The sequence below is a fragment of the Epinephelus lanceolatus genome, chromosome 10 (assembly GCF_041903045.1).
Source record: "Epinephelus lanceolatus isolate andai-2023 chromosome 10, ASM4190304v1, whole genome shotgun sequence".
NCBI lineage: Eukaryota > Metazoa > Chordata > Actinopteri > Perciformes > Serranidae > Epinephelus > Epinephelus lanceolatus.
In genome coordinates, this window is record NC_135743.1 from 14,071,265 (window position 1) to 14,081,881 (window position 10,617).

Genomic DNA, 10,617 nt, shown 5'->3' on the forward strand with positions numbered 1-10,617 from the left:
GTGATTGTTACGCATCTTAGAATTCCAAGTGAGGCTGGTGCAACAGTTGATTGCGCTGTTGAATCCTTTTTTATGGAGTAAGCACCATCAGACCTGTAGCAAGCAAACACTGTTGCTACTGACAGCCACGTTAGCTGGGAAGCTCATTGACCTCTAACTGGAAAGTGTCAGTTTGTTAATCCATCCATCAATTTTCTGCCACTGAGTCCAGTTGATGTTAACTGATTACTTAAATTACTTGGACTTATTGCTCCATACAGCGGGGAAGTTCTGACAAAATGTGATATAAATGTCAATAAGTTCTTGGACTTAAAAACTAATTATAGGCCTTATTGTTGTGTCCTGTTATTCATTGACCGGTATGACTGTGACAAGGGTATTAAAATTGTGTGTGGTATTAAAAAGTCTTAATTTCAACTTGTTGAACACTGCAGGAACCCTGATACACAAATCATAATACACCATCCTAACACAGAGTTCTCAATACAGCTTAATGCATTTATAAGAATCATCATTTAAAAAGTTTTCAAGCTAAACTTCTGTTGATCAATAAAATATCTTTGGGTTTTGGACTCTAAGCCTAAGCAAACAAGCTATTTGAAAGTGTCAACCTGTGCTCTAAACATTTATAATGGATATTTTGTGACATTTTATAAACCAAACAATTCATGATTCATCAAGATAATGATAACATTAATCAGTGATAGTGATGATAATGTTTAGTTGCAGCCCTTGTTTCCAGTATAGATTTTCTCACATTGATGTGTGTTTCCTCTCCTTCAGACTCTCCTTCCATCTCAGTATTGGTACTACATGATTGAGCTGGGTTTCTACGGCTCTCTGCTCTTCAGTGTGGCCTCTGACGTCAAACGCAAAGTGAGTGAATTCATCTCTCCTCAGTTCAGGTGGTATAAAACAACAAGACGTACGAGGGAGCAGAATGAAAAGATGACTGTTAACGGAAAACAAATATAATGCACACACACTGTAGTTTGTTTTGCACTTTTATATGACTATGATGTCATCGTTACCTGAACGCAAGAGGAAGACAAAGTCTGTTGTTACTATCTGATCTGTTAAACATCTGGCGTGGACTGTGGGCTGGACATTGGACTGTTGTTACACGTGTGTGTGTGTGTGTGTGTGTGTGTGCAGAGCGGGAAGTCCTGCCAAAGTGGGACAGTGCGTTGCTTCAACACATTATTCTAACCTAGATTGCTTTTCAGCTCACAAACACAAACACACCCACTAAAAGCATGCGACACATAAATATATTTCATACATGTTCCTTTCTCAGTGTAACTCCTGTCTTCTTTTCTTTAGGACTTCAAGGAGCAGATCGTTCACCATGTGGCGACCATCCTCCTCATCAGCTTCTCCTGGTGTGTTAACTACATCCGAGCTGGAACTCTAATCATGCTGGTCCACGACTCCTCCGATTACCTCCTTGAGGTGAATGTCATTCATATATTCCAAATTTTTTGATCAGCACACACCACACCACAACATCACAACAGCACTTAGCAGAAAGAAAAATGCTGATAAAACTCTTTACATGCTGCGACCATACTGAGGTTAAGTTGTGATTCAGTGAGTGCTCACAAACTTATATACATTGATGGCAACACACTGAGGACACACTGCCCCCTTGTGGAGGAAACACTTTGGCCATGTTTAGTGGAACAGAGGCAAACCAACCATTTTCATTATTCAAAGTGGGGCCAGGCAGTATGGCACATGAATAACATCTTGATATTTTTAGGCTATGCTGTGTTATATGATATATATATCTAGATATGTTTATAGTCTCTCCAAAATAACATATTTTATTTTTTGACAGACGATGTTTAATACATCATTTTGATTGAACCCTTTGATGCGTATGATCATACCAGTGTAAACTAATCTGACTTTAGAGGGAACACAGATTGTGTATTACAATTTAGAAGTCTTTAATTTTAAAATTCCACATCAGAATGTCCTCATACTGAGTGGCACTTGGTTGGTTTTTGTAGATGTATTCCTTACTGTGAAGATTGACTAATTATTTACACAATTTAAAAAAAAAAAATCACCTGCAACATGACCATTTGTATGTCAGTTACTCACCCCATGCTATGCTGAATTCTTGAATTCAACATAACACTACTTTGTTTTTCTCAGATGTCTCCACGGTGAACGAAGAATCCAAAATGGGCAAACATTCATTATGAATTGAAGTAAACATGGACAATGTTTAACAACAACAAAACTATCTAGAAACACATATTTTACAAATTCTCACACAGCTCGTGCAGTATAATCAAGTCTCATTCATCCAGTCGTGTGCTCAATGCTTCCCAAACACGTGTATTTTGGCAAAAACGTTATGATTTAAAACTATTTTGCCGATGAGTAGAGCGCCCTGAGCGTGCCTGATCCCGCACTTACATATGAGCTCCACTTGAGCAGAGTTTAAAATTACACACTTTCTCAGGCCTATTACTCTGCCATGCTGTTTATACTGACATGTTTTAAATTTTAACGTTTTAGCAAAAATGCATGTGTTTGGTAAGTATCGAGCGTACAACGGGACATAGATTATACTGCATGAGTTTTATGAGAGTTTGCAAATAGATGTTTTGATATAGTTTTGTTGTTGTTAAACGCGTTCCCTGTTTACTTCAACTTAAGGAGAATTTGTTGCATTTTCTTCATGAATTCGAGTAATTGATATGCAAAAGGTCATTTTGCAGGTGAAGTGCTGCTTCAAATTCAATTTTTCTCTGAAATGCAGTTTGCAGGCTTTTTCCCATTAAATTTTCATGCATTTAAATCAGCATTTAATATTTACTTATTTTGTTTTATTTTTATATATTTATTGCTGACAGACTGACCGACTGTCTGACTTAATGAATGCACATTCATCAGAAAGCTGCATTTATTTTGCAGTCTATCCTTACACGTTTTTACCATAAGGCCCTGTATATACGTTTTCAGCAAAAAAACAAAACGTGGGGACAAGTTTGACCGTCTTTTCTGTACTTGACTGCAGTGTTCTGCACCAGGTGGCGTTTATCTGATGGAACAGATGCTTGGTGCTGCCGCCTTTAGCAGCAAACATTTTGTGACATATTTTGCAGAGGATAGTAGTCTGTTCCACATCTGCTGTCCTGAAACTGAACCACCTCCAGATGATATGCATACTGCAGGCTCTTCCTCTATTTTGAATTAATGTGATCTCAGGACAATAATTGATATCAAACCAGTGGGCGTGGTTGATCTATTTGGGGTGTCTTTGTGTTTGTGTGAGGGAGAGTGAGCCTCCTGCACATAAACACAGCCTGCTTTTCATGCATAAATAAATGACTACATGTAAGGGCTAAATCTTTATCTCTAGATGAAGATATGGTCGTCTCCCATGTGCCACATAAAATGATAATCAAATGTATTCTGTAATCTTTAACTGAACTATTAAACACATTTTCTTTCTTCTCCTTCTGACAGTCTGCAAAGATGTTCAACTATGCTGGGTGGCGAAACGCCTGTAACTACATCTTCATTGTATTTGCTGCAATCTTCATTATCACTCGACTGGTCATCTTCCCCTTCTGGTACACACACAAACACACACACATACACACACACACACACACTTAAACAATTGTTTTAATGTGTTATTGTAACACACACTTGTACATTGATTAAATGATCTCACTGTCTCTGTTGCAGGATTATTTACTGTACGTGGGTTTACCCAGTGACCGTCTATGAACCCTTCTTTGGCTACTACTTTTTCAATGGACTTTTGATGACTCTTCAGTGTCTACATGTCTTCTGGGCTGTCCTCATCATACGCATAGCAGTCCGCTTCCTCACCAACAATGTAAGTAGACAAAGAAATCGAATGCAAAGTTCAAGACTGTTTATTCAGTCATTTAATCATGAACATTTCAGCGCTTACATCTTCACCATTTAGCAGTGTTTAAAAGACAAATATACAGTAAATAAATATAAACGAGATAAAATAAAATAATAGGATAGACAAAATAAAATGTACATGTACTCCCGACTGAAAATCTGCAGCTGAAATGTTTGAAATGTCAAAAAATCTGAACTTAAAATAAAGATCCTCAAAGAAATGTAAGTTTAAAGGGACAGTTCACCCCAAAATCAAAAATACAATTTTTTCCGCTTACCTGTACTGCTTCTTATCAGTCTGGTTTCTTTAGGTGTGAGTTGCAGTGTTGGAGATATCGGCCATAGAGCTGCCTGTTGTCTTTAGGAAAAGAAACATGGTTGGGCATCTTTAGGTTTTGGCAAGTTAACGAACTGTGGTTAGATTTAGGAAAAGACATGGTGATGATGTACCTTAAAATGACTCAGAGTTCACTCAGAGGTTTCCTGGTGGAATGTCCCGTGTTTTGTGAGCCATTCACCACCCCAACCTGCCTCCTTATGGGACCACTTCCTTCTTTACTCTCGTCAGCACTTTAGTCATGTGATTGCATCATCCCAAATATGTGGGAATTTTAGTGCATTAATTTTCATAGGAAAACTCACAAACAGTTCATGAGAACAGCTTAAGGCCCTGTTTACACAGAAAGTGTTTTAGCAGCTGGAGGTGGCTTTTTGTAACTGTTTTTAATGAGAATTCAGCTTTTTGCTTGCGGTTTTTGCGTTGCAATGTGCCTTGTGTTTCTGCGCTCTAGGCGCCTGTCGTTTTTGCTGGAGCGCTCTGAACTCCTGTTGAAAAAGTGAAAAAGTTGTCATCTCTTTTTCATCATCTTTTTTCCCATTGTCCAATGGGATGATTTTAGAGGCGGGCCTTCTGTGGTGGTCACAACAACAAGCTTACAGTTGGTAAACAGTGGAGGAGAAACTGGTGGTAGTGGTTGCTGGATACCCAGAGCTATACGGCCCGACCAAACTGCCCCCGAGTCATCCTAAAATACACCTGGCAACAGCCATCATTGAGGCAAAGCCCCTGGTGGTGGTGGACCAGTTGGAGGACCAACTGGTGGTTCTCCCAGTGATCCACCCTCTTTTTTTTTAGGGTCTCATGTACCCACACAGATCTCTGTTTCCCTGTGCTCAACAAACTAGTTGCTGACAGCCTCTCACCCTCAACCAGAGCTACAGCAGGTACCCTCTGCCTCAGCATTTTAGAAACTAGATACTAATTACTGTGAAAAAAAGGGTAGATTGATTACACGGGAATCTTAAGGATATGATGGGGTGGGGTAAAAAAGCATGGCAAGTGTTTTTTTTTACCAGTGGCATTCAATTTTTGCAGTGCAGCTTGCGTTTTGAAACCTGCAAAGTGCTTTCTGTATGATCGGGGCCTAATGCCAATCACTTGGTATCCATGGTAACCTGTATGCACATCAGCGTGGGTATTTCCCCTCATTTAAAAACTGCTTTGCTCCTATCTGAGTCCATGTATTTTTTCAGTTGAGTCCATTAAAAAGTGTGTGACAGTGATCCCACAGTAATAAGCCCTGAATCACGACTGTACAGGACGCCTCCGTTTCATCTTGTCTCTACGTGCAAGTCATTACTCATAATTCTAGGAATAATGCTCATAATCAGTGACTGCTTTGTGACACCAAAGAACATAAACAGATACATCAGGAGCATTAAAATGCCGCATAAACTTGTCAGTCACTGGAATTTGATTTCCTGTCATGCGTCCTGAAAATGCATTGATGACAATCATCAAAACTGTCCATACAGAGAGTTACCTGTCAGTCTGTTTAACTTAATGCGTACTCTTCTTGATTTGTTTGTAAAAGGTCTAATCTAAGCTGACTAAATTGCTGCAATCCATCATTTTTCATGTCACAGATCTGTTGTGCACAACCAAATGCACACACACGTTTTTCACGCATTCAGCTGGATGGTTTGAGTTTGTTCTGACACTGACCAGAGCTCCAGTACAGTTTGAGCATTGATTAATGGCGCGTTTCTTTTTTTTTCCAGGAAAAAGTGGACGATGAAAGGAGCGACAAAGACGAAACAGATGATTCAGACGACGAGGAAGAAGAGGAGGGTAAAAAGGACATGAAGAAAAATGGACCGGTGCAGAACGGTTACACAGTCCACAACAACAACCACAGCAAGACAGAGTGAAAGCAAACAAGTGTCAGGACGAAAGAATGCGAGAAGGACTCATATCCCTCGGCAGGGGAGCAGCAGGGAGGGATGAAAAGAGAGAGAAAGAAGAAGGGATTGTGGGTCAGGGAGGGGGCAAGTCATTCCCTTGAAACTAAGAACAGCAGGTATCCTGAGGAAATTTGACACTGTTACTTTTGCACAACACAAAAAAAAACACACACTCACACACGTTCATCTGTACTTTTAGAGGGCACAGAGATCCAGCAGATGAGAAACACTACGTTAAGTGGCACGGCGTTTTTGCTTTGTCATTAGAGAAAAATCTATCATTGTCTGTGTGATGTCAGTCCCAAAATTTCAAAGAGACAGGGGAGAAAATGGACGGAGGAGGGCGGTGATGCTGCTTCTACTTTAGCTTTCCTTGTTCTGTGTGCCTTGGAGCCAGCTGATGGCTGTTAAAATGCCATTTTTAAAAAAGCTTTCTGCTTTTATCTTGTGTTGCTTTATGTCGTTGCACCTTTTTTGTTTTCTATTAAATGAACAAAAGCGAGTGAAAGTGAGTTTTACAAAAGTGAGACAACGGGGCATTTATTTCTCTGATTTTCTGTCTATGCAATTACGTAAGTGTTCAGCTATTGCAACGTCTTTGCACAAACATACAGTGTCTCTTAAATACTGTAATAACCTGCAGTGGGGCCATGTGCCTCTGCTCTCCAATGCGCCCTGTGCCATTTTTAAATTAGAGTCTGTTTACACCTGGTATTGTCATGCGTCTTGGGTGATCCAATCACAAGTGGACAGCTCTGTCTGTCTGTTTACACCTGGAATTATGAATGCGTCTGCACATGTGTCTTGTGTAACCACTTCCTACTTCCCTGATCTACATATAAACAAACATGTGAATCATTTCTGTTTGCAAAGACCAAATACTTTGTTGTTTTTAACTGGCAGGAGGTTCATCACGCTATACCCAGCCTTAAAGCCTTTACCATTTAAAATGAGTAAAATCTTATGTCATCATAGGGCTGCTGCAGCGTATTGATTCACTCATCCCCTCCTTTCCCTCTGGACAAAAAACCCACTAATACCCACCAACATCTGGCTTTTGTCTTTAATCAGAAAGATTACATTTGCCATTCGCTCCCATGACAAATGACTCTGCAGCAGTCACGGATATTTATCGGCTCCAGCTCTGATCGTCTCCAATCAGCAGTGATGGAAGTAAGACACCCGGGTGGACACGCTAATTTTGGCCCCTTTGTTGGCGCAATGCAATTACAGGCTGCCACAAAATGCTGTACGTCTCGGTACAAGCACTGCTCAAACATCATTCAAAATTTAGTCAGACTAAATAAGTAATAGATACAAAAAAGAAGGAACCACTAACATTTTCACTGGCATGTCTTCGTCTCGTCCGTGACATGGAATGAAAAATAGTAAAAAGGCATACTGGTCTACTGCAGGGACGTGTTCACGGTCTACTGGCGGTGGGAAGGCACTCTGTCGCCGATTTTTAATGGGTTTTCCCACATTTAAAAAACCACATACACTCACTAATTTTGTGGAAAAATGGTTTTCTTTCTCTCTCAGTTCAATTCAGTCGGCTTTATTGACAAGAGACTGCTGCTGCAGGTTAGGAAGCAGTTGGTAAGAGTCCACAGTGACAGGGCTAACTGTTAGCATCACAGGGCTAACATTAAATCATGGTTATTAAAGGGGTTTAATGACAGTCGAGATGTTTCATCGTCAGTGGGAGTTTATTGGGAACATTTATCAGGTGATGCTGCTGCTGTGTTAGCTCGTGCTAACAGATGTTGAACTGTCCGTTCGCTGGGAGGAGAGGGCCTCCAAAGACGTTCCCTCAGCTCTGCATGTGTGCAACTGTGCCAAAAACAGTTTTCTAATCCGCAGGGTGTCAGATAAGCAAGTACGGGGGTGCCCGTCTCTCTCCAGCTTTCACGCTTAGACTGTCCTATCTCATAAAGGTGAAAAGCCCCCCCACATCAGCTGAGTACGTGGTCCTTAAATGTAACCAAGGACCGTTAGCGTACACACTGCTGAAACAATGTGGCCACATGCAGACCAATCCACCTCCCAGTGTGGCCTGAACGATCAGATCTCAAGACGCATAGAGGACACATTTGGTGCACTCACACCTGCGCTTAGAGCTGTCCACTTGTAATCCAGTCACCCAGCATGCATGTTAATACCAGGTGTAAACAGAGCCTTAGTCTGCCTTGTGAGGTTTAAATGAGTAAATTTGGTGTCAATTTAATAGACGAATATGTTTTAATTTCTGTTCAGCTCTCAATCCAGCATAGCTCATTATATACAACTCCTTCCTAAAGAGATGTCTGACCAGTAACGGTGATCCTTTTCAGTTCTGTGCTGTTTGATTAGTCAGAAATACCCAGAAACGAGTGCTGAGCACAAACACTGCAATATAACTCACAGCTTCCTGCTAGCTGTGATGAAGCTGAATGTTTCTCCTCTCTGGTTTGGCTGAAGCTGTTTGATCCAGTCGAGCCTTGAATCACACCGATGCTGCCACCCACTGAACACTCACAACTCAAATCATTGTGAAGGTGGGCTGCTTTGTTGGAGTTGTACTAAATCGAATGGAATAGGTCAGATTAACCATTTCCAGATTTTACAAACACAGGCCAGAGTTCTTCAATTCACTGCCTTGTAGCCTGGGTTATGTTTGTTAACTTGGGTTAGTTTTAAGTGTTGATCTAAGTGAATGATTTTAGGTATGATTGTGTGTATGAAACAAGTTTTTACAGGTGTTATTTGATTTGTTCGGGAGGTAAAAGATGTTGGAATCAGCGTTTGGCGGTTCAGTGACTTATGAGGAATTTGAGAAATGAGTGTTGCAGTTTTGTCGTCATGCTTTAAAGCTGTTTGTATGTCAAGTGCCTTATCTGTAATGTATGGGAAGCTCTCTCTCTCCTGTCTTCATGTGCGCTCCTTTTCTTTCCTGTCTCCACCTCACGTCACAGATCCAACTCCAAGACTAGTACGTCCTCCCTCCACCGTCTCATCCATCACCCGCTCCTCCTTTTCTTTATAATTATCTTCCTTTCAAACTCACCCTCATACCACCATCATGTTCTTTTTTACTAACCCAGACCAACCAGCAACCTCTCTTCCCCGGTGATACGGAAGAAACAGCTGTGTCCTAATTACAGTGCTATTTTTTTTTCTTATTTTGTATTTTTTGTTTGTTTGTTTAATGATGCCTAAGTATTGTTATTAATAATAAAAGCAAAGATCATGAATCACAATGAAAGCACCTTTTATGTATTTGTTTATCATGTCTGCAAACATCCCACACAGTAAATCCTCCAGTAAATATAACAATAGAACAATAAATATGATTTGATACAGCCCTTCGGCACATCTTCCTCTGAAATATGGTAGAAAAGAAGTGTAAAGTAGTGCAGAATAGAAATACTCAGGTAAACCTTAAAGTACAGTACTTGAGTAAATGTACTTGGTTACTTTCCACCACTATCATAACTCAACGATAGGCAAACTTTTAATCTATTACTAATGCTCTTCCTGGGATCTGTACAAGTTAACATTACATCATAATATAAAACAAATCTTTAATTAAAAATCCAAAGCAAAAGAAACAAAAAACAATATGTACACTTAATCTATGTAGCTGGTAAAACATTTGATACAGCTGAAAAAAATAATAGTAAAACTAATAAAAACAGCAATCATATACAGTAACTGAGAAAATAAAATGACCAAGAAGTTAGTAGTTAGTTATCATATAGTCAGATATTATTTAACAAAACATTTCCTATTTGTAGAGGTGCCGGTGGTTTGGGCCACCAGGTATATAAAGATATTTTACTTAAAGCTCCTTTTAAAACATGAAATGTTTACAGACCATCCTTTAGAGCAGTAGTTCCCAACTGGTAGGTCCAAAAGTGGGTCGCACTTTAATTTGAAGTGTTGTTTCTTGCTATAGAATGAGTGAGACAATGGACAGCTACTTGTCAGAGACAGCAAACCAGCTCTATGACATGGTCAAACACAAGTATGACGCTGGATATATTTAACTGTGTGGACCTTGAACTAGTGACAAAGGAGAAATCTGGATCCCGTGGCTGGACCAGTTGGGAACCAGTGCTTTAGAGAAAAACATTCAGAAACTATGGGTTAACAGCACATCTGCAATCATATCAGAATCGTGAAATCACAATGTTAAAATAAGCTTAAATAAATAATAACAGTTAATTCATTTTGGTGATTTTCCAACACCACTGAAGGAAAGCTGACTTAAATAACTTAAAAAAAAAATTAATTAAAAGATTATAATACAGAGTAGATGTACATGTTGGCATAAAGCAAAAATAATGCAATACAAAATATACAATAACAAAAGAACCAGGGGTCTATCACAATAGACAACAAATATTAAAAGACATACAGATATTAAGTGTCTTGATTGTCTTTTTGTTAACTTAATTAGAAAATAGTTTCACATAGGCCTATTGCTTTACA

The 10,617-nt window shown here is 39.6% G+C and overlaps 1 protein-coding gene across 2 annotated transcripts in view; it reads left to right on the forward strand.

The window, feature by feature from the left end:
* The window catches only part of cers2b (ceramide synthase 2b), a 31,359-nt gene extending 23,262 nt beyond the window's left edge, over positions 1–8,097 (forward strand). For both annotated transcript variants that reach the window (XM_033641352.2, XM_078171587.1), the window contains exons 7-11: positions 784–876; positions 1,324–1,452; positions 3,487–3,593; positions 3,712–3,865; positions 5,962–8,097. In XM_033641352.2, coding sequence (XP_033497243.1) covers positions 784–876; positions 1,324–1,452; positions 3,487–3,593; positions 3,712–3,865; positions 5,962–6,111 — 633 coding nt within the window. In that variant the 3' untranslated portion in view covers positions 6,112–8,097. The remainder of the gene's footprint in view (positions 1–783; positions 877–1,323; positions 1,453–3,486; positions 3,594–3,711; positions 3,866–5,961) is intronic.
* Positions 8,098–10,617: the final 2,520 nt, after the last annotated feature.